At 45.9% G+C, this 23,480-nt stretch overlaps 2 protein-coding genes and 1 long non-coding RNA gene across 11 annotated transcripts in view; 1 reads left to right on the forward strand and 2 right to left on the reverse strand.

Annotated features, from left to right (window-relative positions):
- Nucleotides 1-23,480, reverse strand: part of LOC119139701 (homeobox protein PKNOX1-like) — a 94,844-nt gene that overhangs the window by 38,200 nt on the left and 33,164 nt on the right. For 5 of the 9 annotated variants that reach the window (XM_037280652.1, XM_037280656.1, XM_037280651.1 and 2 more), the window contains one exon: nt 15,804-15,934. In XM_037280652.1, coding sequence (XP_037136547.1) covers nt 15,804-15,934 — 131 coding nt within the window. Of the gene's footprint in view, nt 1-15,803; nt 15,935-23,480 lie in introns of those variants that run through there. The other 4 variants (XM_037280657.1, XM_037280654.1, XM_037280655.1 and 1 more) reach the window with 2 other exon arrangements.
- On the forward strand, nt 2,073-22,302 carry LOC119139739. The gene is made up of 3 exons (XR_005101437.1): nt 2,073-2,083; nt 5,067-5,072; nt 22,198-22,302. It is a non-coding gene; the product is annotated as an uncharacterized LOC119139739 (long non-coding RNA).
- LOC119139712 lies at nt 7,909-10,050 on the reverse strand. The gene is made up of 2 exons (XM_037280680.1): nt 9,053-10,050; nt 7,909-8,306 (listed from the first exon to the last, which is right to left on the reverse strand). The coding sequence occupies exons 1-2, from the start codon at nt 9,566-9,568 to the stop codon at nt 8,010-8,012; spliced, it is 813 nt and encodes a 270-aa protein (XP_037136575.1). The 5' UTR covers nt 9,569-10,050; the 3' UTR covers nt 7,909-8,009.

Raw genomic sequence — 23,480 nt, forward strand, 5'->3', positions numbered from 1 at the left:
AAGCAATAATATTACCAAACCATCTGTGTCACTCCAAATCATTAAATCCATTGATCAATTTCCTCGTCCTTTGTCAACAACGCCACGCGTGCGCCCTGACGTCAGCCTCGTCGTTATTCCACAGATCTAGTATATTGTAATTATATTGTAACGTTAAAGTACAAGGAAAGACGTGGGTTTGGTAAACGGCTCTTTATTTAACAAAACAAGAGTTCAACGAGCCAACAACTACTGAAATGTAATGATAAAAACATATACAAGTTTTTTTCCATGTATAATGCGCAAAATTTAACTAATTTATTGTCCTAAAATCCGGGGTGCGCATTATACATGGGTACAATTTTTTTTTAATGTTTTTTTTTTTCTTTTTTTTTTTGAAGAAAATCATGGTACAACAATTTTTGAAGAAAATCTTGTCACGGATGGAGTGTGGAAAGGAAGAGGGCGACCAAGTGCAGCTTGAACCAGGGTTCATTGGAGGAACTCAAAACACAGACTTGGTAAACTAACATAACTCTCTAACAAAACCAACAACAGGACTGACCGACAAAGACGTGGAACAAAAAGACAGGGGGACATTACCAAAGACAGGAACAGAAACCTGTGTTATTGTCAAATATTGTTTGTTTTTTAATCTCCATCGCGGACTGGACGTCATACGGAGGCAGTATCACTGCGCATGCGCACTATGGATCCGATGCGAATAGTCCTCTTCTCTTCTTGACTGACAATGAATGTGATAGTTTAATACATACAATCAGCAAATAACAAAATACGTATTACAGGTAATATTTTATTTCACAACACTTTGCCTTGTTCCTTTCGTCTCTGCTGTTCACTTCAAACACGCTCCATACGAACGCAATGCTCTCGTATCAGATGCTTGCTCGATCACCTGCTCGTTTGCTGTCACAATGTACCCTACACAAATCTTAAACATTTGTTGCGGCGCCGAGTCACGACGAGGGGCACGTTTTGGTTTCCAAGGGTGTTTTTATTCCTCTTCAACTTCTCTCCCATACAGAGCCGCCTTTTTCACATGTCCGCACGTCACTTTCCTCTCTTTTCATTTTAACCTAACTGATCGCGGTGGTGCCTTTATGGGCAGTCGGAGAAATCAACGCCAACAAAAAAAATACATCCAGCCTAGTTAAGACCATACCAAAGACTATAAAAATGGGACCCATTGCCTCCCTGCTTGGCACTCAGCATTAAGGGTTGGAATTGGGGGGTTAGATCACCAAATGATTCCCGAGCGCGGCGCCGCTGCTGCTCACTGCTCCCCTCTCCCCCAGGGGATGGATCAAAATCACACGGGGATGGGTCAAATGCAGAGGACAAATTTCACCACACCCAGATGCGTGTGTGACGATCATTGGGACTTAAAAAAAAAAAAAAAAAAAAAAAAACAAAAAAAAAAGTCAAAATTTGGGTGCGTATTATACATGGGTACAGGCTTTTTTCCAGCATTGACATGCCATTTTTCCATCCATCCATCCATCCATCTTCCGCTTATCCGGGGTCGGGTCGCGGGGGCAGCAGCTTCAGGAGGGACTCCCAGACTTCCCTCTCCCCAGCCACTTCATCTAGCTCATCCCGGGGGATCCCAAGGCGTTCCCAGGCCAGCCGAGAGACATAGTCTCTCCAGCGCGTCCTGGGTCGTCCCCGGGGTCTCCTACCGGTGGGACATGCCCGGAACACCTCCCCAGGGAGGTGTCCAGGAGGCATCCTGATGAGATGCCCGAGCCACCTCATCTGGCTCCTCTCAACGTGGAGGAGTAGCGACTCTACTCCGAGTCTCTCCCGGATGACCGAACTTCTCACCCTATCTCTAAGGGAGAGCCCGGACATCCTGCGGAGAAAACTCATTTCGGCCGCTTGTATCCGGGATCTCGTTCTTTCGGTCACGACCCATAGCTCGTGACCATAGGTGAGGGTAGGAGCGTAAATCGACCGGTAAATTGAGAGCTTTGCCTTTTGGCTCAGCTCTCTCTTTACCACGACGGACCGGTACAGAGTCCGCATTACTGCCGAAGCTGCACCGATCCGCCTGTCGATCTCGCGCTCCATCCTCCCCTCACTCGTGAACAAGACCCCAAGATACTTAAACTCCTCCACTTGGGGCAGGATCTCATCCCCGATCCGGAGAGGGCATTCCACCCTTTTCCGATCGAGGACCATGGACTCGGATTTGGAGGTGCTGACCCTCATCCCGACCGCTTCACACTCGGCTGCGAACCGCTCCAGTGAGAGCTGGAGATCACGGCCTGAAGAAGCCAACAGCACAACGTCGTCTGCAAAAAGCAGAGACGCGATGCTGAGGTCCCCAAACCGGAAACCCTCAACGCCTCGGCTGCACCTAGAAATTCTGTCCATAAAAATTATGAACAGAATCGGCAGCCTTGGCGGAGTCCAACCCTCACCGGGAACGAATCCGACTTACTGCCGGAAATGCGGACCAAACTCTGGCAACGGTGATACAGGGACCGAACATCCCTTATCAGTTGGCTCGGTACCCCGTACTCCCGAAGCACCCCCCACAGAACCTCCCGAGGGACACGGTCGAACGCCTTCTCCAAGTCCACAAAACACATGTGGACTGGTTGGGCGAACTCCCATGCACCCTTGAGGATCCTGTTGAGGGTGAAGAGCTGGTCCACTGTTCCACGGCCAGGACGAAAGCCACACTGTTCCTCCTGAATCCGAAGTTCGACCTCCCGACGGACCCTCCTCTCCAGCACCCCTGAATAGACCTTACCAGGGAGGCTGAGGAGTGTAATTCCCCTGTAATTGGAACACACCCTCCGGTCCCCCTTCTTAAAGAGGGGAACCACCACCCCAGTCTGCCAATCCAGAGGCACTGTCCCCGATGTCCACGCGATGCTGTAGAGACGTGTCAGCCATGACAGCCCCACAACATCCAGAGCCCTTAAGAAATCCGGGCGGATCTCATCTCAGCCTTGCCACCGAGGAGTTTTTTTAACTACCTCAGTGACTTCAACCCCAGAGATTGGAGAGTCCGCCTCAGAGTCCCCAGGCCCTGCTTCCACAATGGAAGGCGTGTCGGTGGAATTGAGGAGGTCTTCGAAGTATTCTCCCCACCGACACACGACGTCCCGAGTCGAGGTCAGCAGCACGCCGTCTCCACTGTAAACAGTGTTGATGTTGCACTGCTTCCCCCTCCTGAGACGCCGGATGGTGGACCAGAATTTCCTCGAAGCCGTCCGGAAGTCATTCTCCATGGCCTCGCCAAACTCCTCCCACGCCCGGGTTTTTGCCTCAGCAACCGCCGAAGCCGCGTTCCGCTTGGCCACCCGGTACCTGTCAGCTGCCTCCGGAGTCCCGCAGGCCAAAACGGCCCGATAGGACTCCTTCTTCAGCTTGACGGCATCCCTTACCGCCGGTGTCCACCAGCGGGTTCGGGGATTGCCGCCACGACAGGCACCAATGACCTTACGGCCACAGCTCCGGTCGGCCGCCTCAACAATGGAGGCGCGGAACAAGGTCCACTCGGACTCAATGTCCCCCGCCTCCCCCGGGACGTGGGAAAAGCTCTGCCGGAGGTGGGAGTTGAAGCTCTTCCTGACAGGGGATTCCGCCAGACGTTCCCAGCAGACCCTCACAGAACGTTTGGGTCTGCCAGGTCGGACCGGCATCTTCCTCCACCATCGGAGCCAACCCACCACCAGGTGGTGATCAGTTGACAGCTCCGCCCCTCTCTTCGCCCGAGTGTCCAAAACATGCGGCCGCAAATCCGATGACACGACTACAAAGTCGATCATCGAACTGCGGCCTAGGGTGTCCTGGTGCCAAGTGCACACATGGACACCCTTATGTTTGAACATGGTGTTCATTATAGAAAATCCGTGTCGAGCACAGAAGTCCAATAATAGAACACCGCTCGGGTTCAGATCGGGGGGGCCGTTCCTCCCAATCACGCCCTTCCAGGTCTCACTGTCATTGCCCACGTGAGCATTGAAGTCACCCAGTAGAACGATGGAGTCCCCAGAAGGAGCGCCCTCCAGCACTTCCTCCAGGGACTCCAAAAAGGGTGGGTACTCTGAGCTGCCGTTTGGTGCATAGACACAAACAACAGTCAGGACCCGTCCCCCCACCCGAAGGCGGAGGGAGGCTACCCTCTCGTTCACCGGGGTGAACCCCAATGTGCAGGCGCCCAGCCGGGGGGCAATAAGTATACCCACATCTGCTCGACGCCTCTCACCGTGGGCAACTCCAGAGTGGAAGAGAGTCCAGCCCCTCTCGAGAGGGCTTGTACCGGAACCCAAACTGTGCGTGGAGGCAAGTCCGACTATATCTAGTCGGAACTTTTCTGCCTCGCACACCAGCTCGGGCTCCTTTCCAGCCAGAGAGGTGACATTCCATGTCCCAAGAGCCAGCTTCTGCAGCCGGGGATCAGACCGCCAAGGTCCCTGCCTTTGGCCGCCGCCCAGCTTGCAATGCACCCGACCCCTTTGGCCCCTCCCACAGGTGGTGAGCCCATGGGAAGGGGGACCCACGTTTCCTTTTCGGGCTGAGCCTGGCCGGGCCCCATGCCATTTGTAGGGTGCGTATTATACATGTCTTATATTATATTATAATAATAATAATAATTCATTCAATTTATATAGCGCTTTTCAGTAACCCAAAGTCGCTTTTACATGGAACAAAAAAGAGTGGAGGGGGGGGGGGAGAGAGAGACAATAGGTTATAGTTAACAAGACATCGGTCAGCAGTGCGAAGGAGATGGATGGAGGAGCAGGAGGGGCGGGAGCGGAGGTTGTTGAGGTTGCCAGTACGGGAGGTGGGGGTGACGGGGGGTTGGCAGTCCAAAAAGAGGAGATGGATGAGCCATCGGGGAAATGCTGGTCAGATGTAGCGGCGACGGCGAAGGATCCCAGCCTCGTGTGGAAGCAGCAGTGGACCAGGTGGTGATGCCGGTCGACCTCGACTGCACCCGCTCGAACGGCAGGCCCCAACGCACCACGGCGGCACATAGCAGAGCCACAGTTGGCGAGCCCGCAGGGAGTGGAGCCCGTCCCCCAAGGACGCCGGACGGAAGGCCAGAGAGCCGGGTCCAGAACTGCCGACGAGTCCACAGCAGGCGGCCACAGGTTCCGAGTCGGGAGGCAGGAGGTTCCGGTGGTGGTTTTGGCCAGTTGGCTGTTGGCTAGCTGGCTAACGTAGTTGGTAGTCCGAGGGAGAGGAAACAGATAGGTGAGAGCGGAGCTGCGGGGATGCGAGGTGGACGAAAGACAACACGAGAAAAATAAAAGAGACGGGTGCACTGAAAACGGGAAAACGAAAAACAAATAACGGACACGGTCCGGGACAGAAGCGGCAGTCAACAAATCTGACGCCAGCGTGCTCTAACCCGGAAGACAACAGACGGTGGGGGAGGAGTATTGCTTAGAGTGCAATGGAAAATACACGGTATATACATGGAAAAAAACGGTAACTATAACATAAATAGTTCACCGCCACACGGCCCCAAGCACCGGCGTCAACTTCCAGGCGTGTGGCGGGGTGGAGTTCTATCCCCGGAGGTGGCACTTCCAGCCATGGAGGTAGAAGAGAGCTCCATAGAATAGGACCGGGCATGCGTACAAGCCATGTCCGAGCCCCATCCACCGTCCCCGGACAGCCACCCGGCCGGCCCCCGATTTCCATCCACGGAGGTGAAAGAGAGCTCCGTAGAGCAGGACCGGGCGTGCGAAAAAGCCATAATAGTTTTTCAAACCTTCTGTGTCACTCCAAATTATTAAATCCTTCAAACTCTTCGTCCTCCGTGTCACTTACAAAAAAAGCCGCTAATGATGCCGGTAGTACGTGGGGTGGGGCCCTTCGTCATCTTCGTCATCCCGTAATCGAATCTTGGTCCTTTATGTAAACAACCGCCGCGCCGCTGACGTCACTTGAAATTCAAATTACAGTAATCCCTTGCTACATCGCGGTTCGTTTATCGCGGTTTCACTTTTTTTTTTTTTTATTTTGAAAATTTGTGAATAATTTCACATATAAGTCGCTCCTCAGTATTTGTCGCCCCCCCACCCAAACTATGAAAAAAACGCGACTTATAGTCCGAAAAATACATTACATGCATATTTTGGTCTGTACCATTTATCACATTGTCGGTTTTCAAAATTAAGACAGACAGACAGACAGAGATGAGAATGGCAAATGTGAAAAAACTGAAAAGTAGCCGTGGGGGGACATAAATCATCGCCCCCCCCAGACCCCGGCTTCTACACTGCTAAAAAAAAACTGTTTTTTATAAGGGTATGGCATGAATTCAATTAGACTTTTCTGATAAGGTTTTGGTCAGGTACGTGGCAGAGGGGGTTGTTAATCAGTTTCAGCTAGATTGGTGTTGATGGAATTAACAACAGGTGCACTAGAGGGGCAACAACGAGATGGTCCCCAAAACAGGACTGAATTTGCAGGTGGAGGCCATTTCAAGTTCCTCCCTCTTGATCTTTTTTAACTGTTTTTCCACAAGTGTTTGAAGGTGAGGAGGAGTATCTTGAAGATGATACGCTCTTTAATGGGGAGCCAGTGAAGAGAGTGGAGCACAGGAGTGATGTGTTCACAGGACCGGGTGTGGGTAAGGAGGCGGGCAGCAGAGTTTTGGACTAGTTGAAGTCTATGGAGTGAGTGAGCAGTGATTCCAGCGAGAAGGGAGTTGCAGTAGTCAAGCCGGGATGAGATGAAGGCGTGGATGAGGGATTCGGCGGCAGGGAGAGAGAGGCAGTGCCGGATTTTGGCGATGTGTCGGAGGTGGAAGTAGGAGGTCTTAACAACTGAGCTAACATGAGGGTGGAAGGACAGTGTAGGGTCGAAAATAAAGCCAAGGTTGCATGCCAGAGGGGAGGGAGTGATGCTTGAGGAGTCAATGGTGAGTGTGATGGATCCAGTTTTATTAAGGGAGGATTTAGTGCCTATGAGGAGGAGCTCTGTTTTGTCATTGTTGAGTTTGAGAAAGTTGTGGGTCAGCCATGTTTTTATTGTAGAGATGCAGGTTTCAAAGTGGGTGAGGGGAGGGTTTTGAGTTGGTGTGGTGCGTATATAGTAGGGCTGTGGACTCGGTCAGATTTTTGCACCGAGTCTGAGTCCGAGTCCGGCCTCTTGACCATGAGTCCGAGTCCAAGTCTGAGTCCGAGTCCGAGTCCGGCTGTCCATTTTTTCTGTTAATTCATGTGACTGCTTAGTCTTTATTCAAGGCTAATTTAGATCAAAATCTAAATAATTACAACAGTTTTGTGATGGCTTTGTCTTTATTAAACATATAAACGAATACAATAAACAGATACTTTCAAGTTTTAATCATTAATTACACCATTATAGCTCAGACATTTATCTAAACACAAATAATTAGTGACGACCCCTTATTTGGAAAGCGAAAAACCCATGTCGTACGGCGTCAGCACTATGTTCACGTTTGCGTCAGTCAATTTTAATTTTTATAAAGGATTATTCTTATTTGATGTCTTTAAATTCATCCGCGTTCTGCCATTGAAGCGGGGTGCATTCAAAGACCAGTCTGAGTCCGAGTCCGGCAAAAATGACCGAGCCCGACCGAGTCCGAGTCCCCGAGTCCACAGCCCTGGTATATAGATCTGGGTGTCATCAGCGTAGCAGTGGAAGTCCAGATTGAGTTTGCGGATGACATTACCAAGGGGAAAGAGGTAACAGATGAATAGGAGGGGGCCAAGAACTGAGCCTTGGGGGACCCCCTGTGTAACTGGGGAGAGGATGGATGTGTGGCCGGAGAGAGAGATGAACTGGTTTCTGTTGGCGAGATAGGAGGTGAGCCAGTCGAGTGCAGTGCCCTCAACACCTAGTTGGCGCAGCCTTTGAAGGAGAATGGAATGGTTCACAGTGTCAAAGGCTGAGCTAAGGTCATCCATAGGATGTTGAGGGCACCAGAGTCTGCAGAAATGAGGAGATCGTTGGTGACTTTAACAAGAGCTGTTTCGGTGCTGTGAAGTGGGCGGAATCCGGACTGGAAGGGTTCATAGAGGTTGTTGGACTGGAGATGGGTGTGGAGTTGGGCCTGAGACAATGCGTTCGGGGGTTTTAGAAAGGGATGAAAGGTTGGAGATGGGACGGTAGTTGGAGAGGTTGACTGGGTCCAAGGTGGGCTTTTTGAGGACGGGGGTGATGGCTGCAAGCTTATAGACAGTGGGAAAGTGGCCAAGGGATAGAGACTGATTAAAAAGGGTGGTGAGGTGAGGGAAGAGGCAGGCCTTAGTTAAGGTCGTTGGAAGGGGGTCAAGAGAGCGGGTGGTTGTCTTGGATGCGGTGATGATGTCTAGTAGGGGTGTAAATCGCGGGTTTTGTCACGATACGATATCATAGATACAAAGAACAACGATACGATATTTGCCGATATCTTAAAGCCTGCTGTGATTCATTCACGATACATCACGATATAGTGCTCTATGATCGATATATATATTTTTTTTAAATAAAAAATATAGAACAATATCCTGATTTATAACAATTCATACGCAAAATCAACAAGGTACTGCAAACTCTTTATTTAGGAAATTACAAGAGTATTGTAGTATACAAAGTGCTTATTTTAAAACTGAATTTTGATGTCGTGTTTTTTCTTTAAATGTGCGGCGAGATTTGTGGTCCCTGAATATTTGATCACCGCATGGCAGGATTTACAAACTGCACGTGTCTTGTCCGCTGAGCCATCTTTTCTTTGGAATCCAAAGTGCTTCCAAACGAATGACTTGAAGCCTAAAGGGGAGCAAATTTCCTCGTCTTTTAGGACACTAGCCATAGCACCAGCCCAGGAGCCGCGTACTAGTTGTCGACTCCCCTTTCACGTGCCTGCTCTGCTCACAACACAACACGCCGCGCACTGCTCCCGGAAAGAGGAAGCAAGCAACAATGAACTGGATTTCAAAATAAAGTCGCCTCTAATGTCCGAGGTCAAACACGGCGATATAAATCGATGTTTACGTTTAGCATCGATGCCAATAAATCGTAGAGCATTATATCGATTAATCGATGTGTATCGATGAATCGTTACACCCCTAATGTCTAGGATGGTGGAGGAGTCGACAAGGGAGAAGGCAGTGAGAGAGGGGAAGGGCGGGAGGTCAGGAAGGGGGGGCAGGAGAGCAGGGGAGGTGGGGGAGGAGTTATTGATGGTGTCGGTCAGAGAACTGTTGATTTGGGCGATTTTGTTAAAGTTGACAAGGAAGAAGTTACAGAGGGTGGGTGAGGAGGGTGGCTTGGTGGCCGGTGGCTGGAGCAATTTGTTGACGGTGGAGAACAGTATGCGGGGGTTCCGGTTGGTGTTATTAATGAGAGATGAGAAGTAAGCAGATTTGGCAGCAAGAAGAGCATCACGATAGGAGGAGATGTGTTGTTTGAAGGTTTCAGCATGGACAGTGAGGGGGGTTCTTTTATCGAGGCGTTCAAGCTGACGGCCAGTTTGTTTCATGGAGCGGAGTTCTGGGGTGTACCAAGGGGCAGAGTTAGTGAATGTAACAGAGGACGTTTTCCAGGGGGCTAGGGAATCAAGGGAGTCAGAAAGGATGTTGTTGAGCATGGTGGCGAGGTCATCAGGGGAGGAAGAAGTGGGGTCGGAGGGAAGGGCAGAGGATAAGAGCTGGCAAAACGTGATTGGGTTTACAGTCTTAATGTTGCGGTAGGAGATGGTGCGTTTTGTGGAATTATTAGGCGAGGGTAGAGGGGCGGAGAAGAGGATGCAGAGATGATCTGACAGTGGAAAGGCGAGAGTACGGGGGTTGGATGTGAGTGGAAAGGAGGAGCATACTATATGCTGGTTGGCCGCTGTTACGTTTTTCCTTTGTCTTTTTGCTTTGCTTTGCTGTGCTTTGATGGCTTTTATCTTTCGCACTTTCTGGCTTTCTTTGTGGCACCGTTGTGTGGCAGCCTTATGAGAGCCTATCGAGTTGCGCTCATGTCATCTGTGTGTCTGTTGTATACACGCTCTGTGGTATTGATACTGCTGGGGCCTGAATTTCCTCACCCCCGGGGATCAATAAATGTTCAATCAATCAATCAATCAATCAATCAATCAATCAATCAATCAATCAATCAATCAATCAATCAATCAATCCAGGGTGTGGCCTTTGGTGTAGGTGGGGAAGTTGATGTGCTGGGTGAGATGGAAGCAGTCCAGTAGGGAGATGAAGTCGGACGTCAGTGGAGCAGTTGGCTGGTCGATGTGGATGTTGAAGTCACTGATGAGTAGGAGGCGATAGGAAACTGAGGATACGACGGTGAGGAGTTCAGAGAGTTCAGAAAGAAAAGACGGATGTGACTTTGGGGGGCGGTAGATGAGTCAAAGTCAAAAGTCAAAGTCTGCTTTATTGTCAATTTCTTCACATGCCAAGACACACAAAGAGATCGAAATTACGTTCCCACTATCCCACGGTGACAAGACATAGTACACAATATACAAACAAGTAAACAACACAAAAAATAAAAACAAGAAGGCACAAACAATGAATAAATAAGAGTGATGAATAAATAATAAATAAAAAAATAACAATAAATAAGAGGAGCAAAAATGGAGCAAGTGTGCATACAGCAGACAGTCAGAATATAGCGCAAAAGTACAGGACGCTACGCAGAAGGGGGGAGAGAGTTCAGGATCCTAACAGCCTGGAGTATGAAGCTGTTGGTGAGTCTGGTGGTGCGGAAGCACAGGCTCCTGTACTTCTTCCCAGAGGGCAGAAGACCAAACAAAGAGTGAGCGGGGTGACTCACATCACTCACAATCGTGGTCGCCTTGTGGGTGAGATGGGAGGTGTAAATGTCCTTCAAGGAGTGGAGTGAAGCACCAATAACAGCACCATCGATGGTCAGTGGCAGGTGTTGGGTGTGACCCTTCCGGAAGTCAACAACAATCTCCTTGGTCTTGTTGACGTTCAGCAGGAGGTTGTTGTCCCTGCATCACGTGGCCAGAAGGTCGACCTCCGACCTGTACTGAGTCTCGTCGCCCCCGGTGATGAGACCCACCAGAGTCGTGTCGTCGGCATATTTCCGCACGCGGTTGCTACCGTAAGTTGCAGTGCAGTCATGCATTAGCAGGGCGAAGAGCAGCGGACTGAGCCCGCAGCCTTGGGGGGCCCCTGTGCTCAGCGTGATGCTGGCGGGGATTTTGTCGCCAACACGTACCACCTGAGGCCTCTGACAGAGGAAGTCCAGTAGCCAGTTGCAGAGGTAGGTACTGAGGCCCAGCTTGTAGAGTTTGCAGATGAGTCGTTGTGGCACAATGGTGTTGAATGCAGAACTGAAGTCCACAAACAGCAATCTCACATATGAGTCCCTTCTCTCCAGGTGGGTGAGGGCTGAGTGGAGGGCAGAGCAGATGGCATCCTCAGAGGACCGTTTGGCTCGGTACGCAAACTGGAAGGGGTCTATGATGGGGGGGAGAATGGATCTGATGTGCTCCATGACAAGCCGCTCAAACCACTTCATGTTTTCATTCATATCCATTGTTTGTCAAATAGATGGGAGGTTGAGGTCCAATTCAGTGATGGGTAGGGACTGCTTATGGAGGACAGCAATGCCACCCCCTCGCCCAGAGAGGCGGGGTTTGGCGATGTAGCTGTAGTTGGACGGAGTGGCTTGGTTGAGAGTAAAAAAATCCAGAGGCTGTTGCCATGTTTCACAGAGAAGGAGCAGATCCAAGTTATTGTCCAATAGTAGTTAAGAAATAACTGGTGATTTGTTGGAGAGGGAGCGACAGTTCAGCAGCGCGAGGGAGATGGATGAAGGAGCGGGGGGAGGGGGAGCGGAGGTTGTTGAGGTTGGCAGTACGGGAGGTGGGGGTGACGGGGGGCGAGAGGTAGTCCAGAAAGAGGTGATGGGTGAGCCATCAGGGAACTGTCGGTTAAAAGATAGTCCAGAGCTACGGTGGATGTAGCGGCGACGGCGAAGGATCCCAGCCTTGCTGGCAGCTGAGGCAGCAGCAGCAGGGAGACGCTGATTATAGTTGAGGTGATGAAGATCAGCAGCAGTGTAGACAAATAGGCGAGAAGTTGGTGGAATAGAAGCCCGGAGTAGCAGAAGTGATAGTTCATGGAAGAGATGAGACGTGACAGCAGCTGTGAATAATCCAGATAAAATGCTAGAAGTGGCTAGCATTTATATATACAGTGCCTTGCGAAAGTATTCGGCCCCCTTCAACCTTTCAACATTTCGCCACATTTCAGGCTTCAAACATAAAGATATAAAATTGTAATTTTTTTGTCAAGAATCAACAAGTGGGACACAATCGTGAAGTGGAACGAAATTATTATTATTATTATTTATTTATTTTTTGAGTTGATTCCTATTCAAGACACTCTGATAAGAATGACTATATTGTTAATATAGGTGGCTACGTCTTAACAGATTTTTGTTGGTGTGGCTCGAGATTTTTTCCAATGAAAAGGTGTGCCGTGAATGAAAAAAGGTTGACAAACACTGCTTTAGGACAAGGGTGAAAAATTATAATTTCTATAATTGTGCAAAATGGGCCAAAATTGGACCATGGGTGGGCAAACATTTTGACTTGAATTGGGTTCTAAATTTTGACCGGGGGGGCCAAACCAGGAGCAGATGGATGTAGTGTTTGTGTGAAGCAATATAAACGACATGTAAGGTCATTGCATAAAAGGTTTTGGTCTTTAGTAGGTAGTAAAGCATAGATATTCAAAAAAGCTTTTTGAAAACAAATGCATTTATTAACAGCATTAAAAAAAAATTCACCAAAAAACTGCTCTCAGTGATTCTCATTAAATACGACACTGTTATTATGAATAACAGTTTCCATCACTTCATCACCTGCAGGTCAGATTTATGAAAAATGTTCATTTTATGAGGCGAAATCACATCAAACGGCAAACATTCTGACCAAATACATCATCTTGAAGAATCAGTTAAAGAATACATCTAAATAAAGATATCAAAACGGCAACACGGTGACCGATATCTGAAAATTAGAGCAGAGCTTTAACTCACAAACATCTGGTGACAGAGGTGAGGAAACGGGAAACACTTCCTTAAAGTCGGCCTTAAGAACATTAAAAGGTAAGATTAGTTGAAAACAGGTGGTGCATCAATGTCCTTGAGCATCCTGTATTGTTTGAAAATGAGAATGGTCGCTAGTTTCAATCTCTGCTATTTGTACAAATTATATTCAAAATGCATTTTTTGTTTTTTACAACAAACTTGAGAAACTCCCCTTCATTTCCAGTGGGAACAGTGTTGTTGGTCTCACTTTTTTTTGCTAGTGCATCATAGTCTGGAGTAAAATTTGTTGTGGCAATTCTTAGGATAGAGCCGAGGTGTTGGTCCGTTAACCTAGATCTGTGACGGGTTGATGTTGATGTTTATGTGGCTGAACGTCACGTCGCATAGGTCGAGCGAAATTGTCCACTCTTTTTCTAAACACTCGGCACTCAGTGTCCGCCTTTCTTTTCCTTGGGCCACTCATTTTAATGGAAGGATTCCAGGGGAAGGTTTGTGGGTGGCTTTAGCGTAAAACGGTATCTGAAAGCTCAGCGCGCGAATTACGACAATGCTGACGTCACTGCCCACACTCTAAATTCGGCACTGATAGAAATAGAGCACGGAGTGCGGCGTGTCCGTACTACTGAGTACGTACACGCACTTGTGAGTGTGCACCGAGCTTTCTGACACGGCTTCCGGTAATAAATGCACGGGCGGTTCCCCATCTACTGGGGAAACGCAGTCATTGCAGGGAAAATGACAGGAAAAAAAAAAGTTTAATACCATTTATTCAGGGTTGGTGGGCCGGATTGAACGGCCCCGTGGGCCGGATGTGGCCCGCGGGCTGTAGTTTGCCCATGTCTGTTTTAGACTATGACTGCAATGGAGTTGTTTTCCATCTAGATCAAACGGGCCTTTTTATTTTTTGAGTCTCAATGATGCTTTGGAGCCATTTTGTTGTCATCACTTATGACGAATAAAATATCAAATTCTTCTCCAGGGCTCATGAGTGTGCAAAGTTTGGTGAGGTTTCATGCGTAATAAAGGTGTCAAAATGCAATCCTTTACGGATTAAGGGTTGGAATTGGGGGGTTAGATCACCAACTGATTCCCGAGCGCGGCACCGCTGCTGCTCACTGCTCCCCTCTCCCCCAGGGGATGGATTAAAATCACACGGGGATGGGTTAAATGCAGAGGACAAATTTCACCACACCCAGGTGTGTGTGTGACGATCATTGGGACTTTAATCTTTTTTTTTTTTTTAATAAAAAAAAAAAATCCCTACAAAAACAATGGGGACCAAACAACAGTCGGTGGTCGAGCCTGAATAATAATAATTTCTCCAAAAATGATAGGGACCTCGGTCACTGCTCTGGCCATAACAATTTCTACAAAAACAATAGGGACCTCGCAGCAGTGGTTACTCCGGACCCTAAAATCAAGGATGTGTGATCTGTATTCATAGCACATGAAAAAAAAAATAATTTGAGAGTTGAGCAAGTCTTATTTTCAACACACATGCATTGGCTTTACATTCTGAGAACAAAGTCACCACTGGCATAAGCATCTCGTACTCAGCTCAGCGGTTGGAAACCTTGGCCACAGTTTCAGAATGGGCAGCGGCTGCTTTCTGGACTCGTTGACATTCAAATTTGATTGCTGCAATCGTCTTATATTTATTTATTCACGTACGTATTTACAGTGTAGCAGAGAACCGTGATAAATGTCATGTCACATTTTACGTGGATGTCACCCAGTGTCCAGATTGAGCAACTAAAGTTGAAAAACTAATGTTAAATTGAAGAACTCTTCTCACACATTTTCTTATACTGAATGAAATTGAAAATTATTAAATTATTAATTTCATACTCATCAGTATCAGTACATAGTAAACCAGTGTGTGCGTATATATGTAGTATATGTGTGTGCGCACGCGCGTGCGTGTGTGCGTATAGAGACACATTCATGACAAGGATTAATGTCTTTCATTGATTAGAAAATTCATACTCTTCATTAGTTATATGCATTGCCAGGGTGGCAAGTCGCTGACTGTGTGGGGGTACACTCATCTGAGTTGTGTGCATTCGGGCAGTGTGGGATCGATTCCCGCTCAGTGAGAGTGTGCATGTGGGTGTGACGATTGGTTGTTCATATATGTGCCCTGCGACTGGCTGGCGAGCAGTTCAGTGTGTAGTCTGCCTTTCGCCTGTTACATTCTAAGATAGGTTCCAGCACCCCTGAACAGGATAAGTGGTGTTGAAAATGGATGGATGAATGTATAGCCGGCCTCTGTTTGTACTTTGTGTCCTCTCTGCATCCATTGCAGCCTGGTCATCCTGGATAAGGGACCGTCCCATCTGTGGTCTCTTCTCAAGGTTTCTCAGTTCCCCTAGCTGGAGTTTTGAGTTCTTCCTTGCCCTCTTGGGAGTTTAAGATCAGGGGATGTTTGAGAATATTTGCCATTTTTCACATGTCCTGAGTGTTAGTCACCTAAATGTTGAACAGAGGCTGTGATTTACCGAAGTCAAATTCCTTGTTTGGCACGCTCAAACATGGCGAATAAAAAACTCTTGAATCTTGAATAGTGAACATCTGCATATAAGTAACCCCTGAAATGCATTTACGAGAAAAAAATGATTTTATGTATTGCACTTTTTTGTATTGATTGGCCAATTAATCAGTAATCTGTATTTTGTTTTTTACCAAAATCAGCAGTGGCATGAACAAATCCATATCGGTTGGGCCCTACATTTAAGAGTGATAAAGAAGCACGCACGCACGGAACTCAAAGATTAGACACAGAGACTTAGTTGTACCGATATATGGAGGTTTTGTCCACGTCCATAGGCGTCTGTGGATCTGCGAGTGTTGGGCTGGGTGCCTCTGCCAACATCCCTTCAAATTTCTCTTCTGAATGGCTCTCTATCTTGGTTACACCTTGCATCTGCTAAAGATAAATAAAGCACAACCATTTAAATTACTGCAAAAAGAGAGAAACAGTAGTACAAACAGGGACAGAAAATTTGAACAGAAAAATGTTGCGCTAAAGTGTCATGATCACATGCAAAGGGCCAAGGGACTAAGGAGTGCCAGAGGGAAAAGTCAAAAATCTCAAAAAAAAAATCATGACTTTATATTTCGTCCTATCCCGGCAGAAAATGACAGGACAATTGTGTATCCACGTCTCCCTGGGCACTCCCACTCATCGATTCTGAACAAAAGTAAATAACATTATTAAGTCATGATTTTTTTTAGATTTTGGACATAATTTTGCATTGCTATGTTTTTGAAAATAAAGTGTAATTTCGTGAACAACAGGCCCGAGATTGGTTTTATGTTTCGTTCCTATGAGCGGAAACCACTGTGATTGGTTGTTCCCGAAGCAGCCCGGAAGAGATTGGCAATCAGCTATCATTTCAGAAATGGCCGCGAGACGACCAGGCACCGGAAGGCAGGTCAGGGCTGCCAATAAAGGCTCTGTGGCTTCTGAAGAGGAAATTGAAATTATAGGTAAGGATTTTCATCAGGGTTTAATGGTAAATTGCGTTTAGGAGCGACAAGTACGCCGAAGCCCAGTGGCCTATGCAAATTGTCGACTACCTTGTACAGTCAGTCGTCCAATGTGAGTGTCGTGTAACGTATTTGTATGTGAGCTGAAATGTTTATTAATTTCACAAATAATGTCGCTTAAAGATCATGCGCATATGTTTGGAAAAATAAGGACATTTCGATGTTGGTGGGCTTAATGGGTACCGTATTTTCCGCACCATAAGGCGCACTTAAAGCCTTTACTTTTCTCAAAAAACTAAGGTTCGCCTTTTAATAAGGTGCGCCTTTTGTGTGGACCAAATTCTAAAATCTGCAAAGTTGTTTTGTATGGCTTCCATAATACACAGGCGTAATACGTAGACCCGATGAACCAATCAGAGGACATTACATTTTACATAGATCGGGGCAAAAAAGCAGAGGACTATAAGTAACACGTAGAGTTTGTACCTCTACCGCCATTGATAAATAAATACTATCATTTGTGCAAATCTGTTAAGTTGTCTTGTGTGGCTTCCATAATACACAGGCGTAATATGTAGACCCGATGAATCAAACAGAGGACTTTACGTTTTATGAAAAACAGGGCAAAAAAAACTATCAGAGAACTGTACGAAACACGTAGAGTACGTACCTCCGCCGCCATTGATAAATAAATACTATCATTTGTGCAGAGCAAACAGCATAAGGACCCTTTCAAATGGCATAGACAAAGAGAAATGCTTACGAGGCACAATTAGAGCTTTCTGGAAAGCCAGGATCATTGCAGAAGAGCAACGTGACAACGAGACAATGACAAGAGCGTCTCCGTTCGTTTCCTTGTGTTAGTGTTGTCATGGTTTCCGTTCGCGTCTCTGTGTACTCGCCCCTCCCCTCCTGTGTCTACTCACAATCAATGTAATCACAGTCACCTGCCTCTCATTACCTGTTGTGTATTTACCGTAAATTCCGGACTATAAGCCGCACCGGACTATAAGCCGCACCAGCTAAAATTGGGGGATATTTTAGTTTTTTTCTTATATAAGCCGCACCGGACTATAAGCCGCACGTGCACACGCGTTTTTTTTACAAAGAAAGACCGTTCACAGAAAGCCTTTTTAAAGTTTTAATAACATACCGTTTTTTTCCATGTATAATGCGCAAAATTTAACTAATTTATTGTCCTAAAATCTGGGGTGCGCATTATACATGGGTACAATTTTTTTTAATTTCTTTTTTTTTTTTTTTTTCTTTTTTTTTTTTTTTTTGTGAAGAAAATCATGGTACAACAATTTTTGAAGAAAATCTTGTCACGGATGGTTCTTTACAACGTCACTTTCCTCTCTTTTCATTTTAACCTAACTGATCGCGGTGGTGCCTTTCTGGGCAGTCGGAGAAATCAACGCCAACAAAAAAAATACATCCAGCCTAGTTAAGAAATCACCAGAAAGATCACCATGACAATTGTGAATAATAAATAAATAATTATTATATATATTATATATATTATTATTATAATAATAAATAATTGTGATAAATAACTGGAACATCACTCAAATATTGGTGATCCCGTTGAGAGTCTCACATATTTCTTCGCTATCGAGTTTGCTACTGCATGCGCAGTGATACTGACCGGCAGAATAACATCCGGTTGTTCCCAAAGATGACCTTTTTTCTGAAATAATTTTATGTTTACGGACTTAAGTAACCCGGCCGGGTCATACCAAAGACTATAAAAATGGGACCCATTGCCTCCCTGCTTGGCACTCAGCATTAAGGGTTGGAATTGGGAGGTTAGATCACCAAATGATTCCCGAGCGCGGCTGCTCACTGCTCCCCTCTCCCCCAGGGGATGGATCAAAATCACATGGGGATGGGTCAAATGCAGAGGACAAATTTCACCACACCCAGACGCGTGTGTGACGATCATTGGGACTTTAAAAAAAAAAAAAAAGTCAAAATTTGGGTGCGTATTATACATGGGTACAGGCTTTTTTCCAGCATTGACATGCCATTTTTAGGGTGCGTATTATACATGGGGGCGCATTATACATGGAAAAAACGGTACTTTAACATGTCTTTCTAAACATTGCCTGTGACGCAGCAGTAGTACCGCAGCAACACGGAAGTGTGCACGCGAGTTATTAACAAAGAAAGACTGGACACAGAAAGCTTTTTTAAAGTTTTAATAACATACCTTAACATTTCTTTCCAAACACTGCCCGTGACGCGGCAGTAATACCGAAGCAACACGGAAGTAACACAAGGATTAAAGATAACATACCCGGTAAAAGTCACTGAGACGCGGCGGTAACACAGCAGCAACACGGTAGTACAGCACCAACAGGGCTCGTTAAAAAACATACCAGTAAAAGTAAAAAAAGAGCTTCATCGTCTTCATCTTCCTCCTGTGCACTGAAACCATCGAAGTCTTCCTCCTCAGCGTCCGATTGGAATAGCGTTAGATATCCTTCGCCTCACACTTTCTCAGTCTCTCTTTCGTCGTCGCTTTCATGCATTTCTTCGAGTGTGATGAGGGTCTGTTCATGCTAATTTTATTCATGCACGAAGCGCTAAATTACATTAAACTAGCGAGCGACACGTATAGCTTCAGAGTAGACGGGACCACGAAATAGAGAAAAGGGTGACGCAACACAATGTCATCAACATCGACTGCCTTTAGCTTAAAAGCAGCTTCATATGCATTTCTTTTGTCCCCCATAACGACGGTTTGTGTATAAAAGCTTCCTTTCAGTAATGTCCGTCTTGATCTCGTTCTGTCTCTTTGTGTGAATTATACGCTACTATTCGCCCATCAAAACACAAACTAGCACGTCTTCTTCGGCGCATTATCTCTTCTTCGTCTGTCTCGCTCTTGCGTCCTGCTAGAGCGCCCCCTGGAGGCCGTAAAAATCCATAAATACGACGCGCCGCGCCGCCATTTAAGCTCTTTGACAGCCAAATCGATTGCTTTTAACTTAAAAGCTGCATCAAATGCATTTCTTCGTGTGTTTTCCATGATGAGGGTGTGTGCGTGATCCGCGAAATGTTCAAAACACAAACTAGCACGTCTTCTTCGGTGCATTATCTCTTCTTCGTCTGTCTCACTCTTGCTTCCTGCTAGAGCGCCCCCTGGAGGCCGTAGAAATCCATAAATACGCCACGCCGCCATTTAAGCCTCGGGGTTCAAAGTAACCCTCTGAATAAAATGCATTAAAAGTTCACGTTCATTACAACTTGTTTTTGGTGAGCAAAATGTCAGAAGAATTGAATTTAAATGCTGATTGATTGGGTTTTAATACAATGCAGATGGTCCAAACAGCACCACTGCTTTGTGTAATCTCTGAGTCACATGGCAGAGTAAGAGAAAGGGTTTAGAGCCCTTTGACGCAGGTCACCTAGCGTGCATTCCTACTAAAGCTCATAATAGTCACAAGCAACACAGCCAGAATAAGCAGCAGCCATAGTAGTGTTTCAAAATAGTATTTTTGTTGTTTTTTTCTTCAAGATACCGCAGTGTATAAAAGTGATCAAGTCATCACAAAAATCACGAAAAAAATCCTTATATAAGCCGCAGGGTTCAAAATTTTGGAAAAAAGTCGCGGCTTATAGTCCGGAATTTACGGTAAATCCTGTCTGCATGTCACTCCCGTCGGATTGTTCTTTCTGTCCTGTTAGTCTCGTTGTCTCTGACTCTCTCTCTTTGTTACTCTGTTTCTGTTCATTTGTCGGTTCCCTCTGTCACTCTGCCTTCGCACGTTCATGTTAGTTTGCTATTTTCTCATTTTCTGAGATTGGTGATTTGAGTGAAACTAAGCTACAGTCAAAACTCGGTTTTCGACCACAATCCGTTCCAGAAGGCGGTTTGAGAAGTGAATCGGTCGAATTCCGAATCTATTTTTCCCATTACAAATAATGGAAAAAAATTCAATCCGTTCCAAGACAAAAAAAAAAAAAGCCTTTTTTAAGCATTTTTTCATTTATGCATTTTTGTCCGATCGCGCAACTACAGCGTACCGCCAAACGCGCAACCGTAGCACGCCACCGACCGCGCAACTGCATCGCGCTGGTCGCATTATTGTGACAGAGCCGTTGCTGAAATTTAGAAAATATTAATTATTAATAATAAGTCCTGATGTACTTTCCAAAATTTAAGTGGACCTCAGTGCGCAGGGAGCTTAATTTGGTCTGATCGCGCAACCGCAGCGCGCTGGGCGCTCACTGTCACATTGCTTTAAGAGCGTCTTTGTGTTTTAGGATGCTTTACTGCTCCCACTTGCTTTCTTGGGAGGCATGATTAGGGGTTAATACAATCCTCAAAGTAACACAAATACAATAACGAACGGAGTGAATCGGCATCTGGGCCGCGCAGTCGGGTTTTCTCGGGTCCTTTGGGCTCATCTCGCGAGGTTCGACCTCCGAAATTTGTTCGACAACCGAAGCAAAAAAATCTCGTATTTTTTGTTTGAATTCCAATTTGTTCGAGAACCGGGACGTTCGAAAACCGAGGTTTGACTGTATTTTCAAATGGTGATAACTAAAGGACGGTATGAGGTGGAATCATTTTTTTTCCAATAACTTTAGATCTAATCTTTAATTTGGTGCCACCCATGTTTACATATCCATAGCAAACAATATTCTGCAGGCCTTAAAGTTTAAGTTAAGTTAAAGTCCCAATGATCATCACACACACATCTGGGTGTGGTGAGATTTGTCCTCTGCATTTAACCCATCCCCGTGTGATTTTGATCCATCCCCCTGGGGAAGAGGGGAGCAGTGAGCAGCAGCGGTGCCACGCGTGGGAATAATTTGGTGAGCTAACCCCCCAATTCCAACCCTTAATGCTGAGTGCCAAGCAAGGAGGCAATGTCCCATTTTTATAGTCTTTGGTATGACCCGGCCGGGGTTTGAACTCACAACCTTCCAGTCTCAGGGCGGACACTCTACCACTAGGTCACTGAGCTGGTCTTTTTTTTTTTTTTCCTCTGTCACAAGGCCTTGAGAAATGAGTGAAAATGCTTGAAATTGGCTGGGATTTTAGGGGTTGTCTTTTCCGAAAACACTTGGCATTTAAAGAGTTAATATTTGTCTGGGAGACTGTTTTGACCTTCATGATGCTAACACAGAGTTCCGCAAGAAAACAACGCTGTTTGCGGGTGTGAACATGCACGAAAACTCATGAGACTTTCCACACACATCACGGAGAGCAAATTTACCAATTATTTTTTTTAGTTTAGTGTGTGATTTTGAAAAAATAGCTCTGTAGTGTCCTCTACAAATTTTTATCAAAGTAGTCCCTGTTGTATGTTACACCTAGCGCTATAAACATTTGCTGGTATGTCTAACATTCAAACACTTACAAAGACGTCTCTTGGAACCATTTGATAAAGCTAACAGGAAGTCCACATTTCTTTAAAATTGGCCCAATTTTTGACCTATTGCAGAGGTCACATAATAAAGCAGACCTCCTGGAGGCTTTATTAGTTTCTTTTGAAACTGTGGGTGCTTCATCTAAAAACGGTCATGATAAATATTCCAGCCAAAGTTTTTTATGTTTTCCAACACTTTTGATGAGGCAAGTACATGATGTTAGCTGGGAAAAAAAAACACATTTTGATGATCTTAACATTCGTGAAAATATGAAACTTAGCGCACACATCCATCCATCCATCTTCGAAAGCTTAGGGTCAGGTCGCGGGGGCAGCAGCTTCAGGGAGGACGCCCAGACTTCCCTCTCTCCAGCCACTTTGTCCAGGTCATCCCGGGCGATACCAAAGTGTTCCCAGGTCAACCGAGAGACATAGTTTTGAGTTTTTTGTGCTCTCATTACCGTATTGGCCTGAATATAAGACCACCGATTGTAAGACGACCCCCTCTTTTTCAAGACTCAAGTTTGAAAAAAGACTTTTTGAACACCAATTTTAATTTTTATACAGAAAATAATTACAGTACATCTGAAACAAATGATTATAACAATATATTCGAGAGAAAAAGCACGTTATTTTGCCTCATTCAAATCATACAAAAACTATCACATCTTAATAGCTGAACATTTAAATACCGTAAATTTTGGACTAGAAGCCGCTACCTTTTTCTCAAATTTTGAACCCTGCAGCTTATAGTCCAGTGCGGCTTATATCGGGTTTTTTTCCATGATTATTCTCATGACTAATACACTTATAAACTCATAAAAAGGCTGTGGAACGCTTGTTAGAATAATTAGGAACTGGAGGTCTCATATCTTCACTCAAGCCAACATATCTGTCTAGCTCTAGGGAGTTCTTATACTCCCTTCCTTTTCTTATCTATGAGAGGCCCTCACTAGTTATGAACAGAACACCTTTGTTCTTTGTTTAGTTCAAGAGAAGTTCTCTCTTTTATACCTTGTAGGTTCTATTCATAAATTGTTGACCGGGACAGTTTTTAAGTTATCCCATATTTACTCAATGTTTGTTTAAGTGGACCATGCAAGTTATCTCACATCTACTTAACGTTTGTTGGAGTATATGCACGAGAGGTATCTGATTATTTACTCATCATTATTATTGTGTGATACTTAGCAAGAAAGTCTAGAGCGTTGTTTTACAGGGACACGGCACCCAGCTCGTTTGGAGATCGCAGCCCAGGACAAGGCTGCCAACCAACTAAGGACAGACTCTGCATTGCTGGGGTCACGGATCGGCCAAGGCCTCGCACCACACAACATTCTTTAGTTAGCTAATCAGCGTTGCTACAGCCACAATCTCCCCTCCCTTTAGTGTAGCAACGCCTCTTGTAACCAGGGCAACCCAAAATAAAAAGAGATAGCGGAAGAGGAGTCCAGAATTGGTGGAGGACTGTAACTGGGCCTTCTACGTAATTTTCCTCGAGAGCAAAAGGAATACTGGTTGTCTTCTCCTCTTGTTTCAGTGTATAAAATAATGTCTTATGGTACTTCGACCTGACATTTTTATTGGTCCTTCGAGCCG

This window comes from Syngnathus acus, chromosome 21 (assembly GCF_901709675.1).
Source record: "Syngnathus acus chromosome 21, fSynAcu1.2, whole genome shotgun sequence".
NCBI lineage: Eukaryota > Metazoa > Chordata > Actinopteri > Syngnathiformes > Syngnathidae > Syngnathus > Syngnathus acus.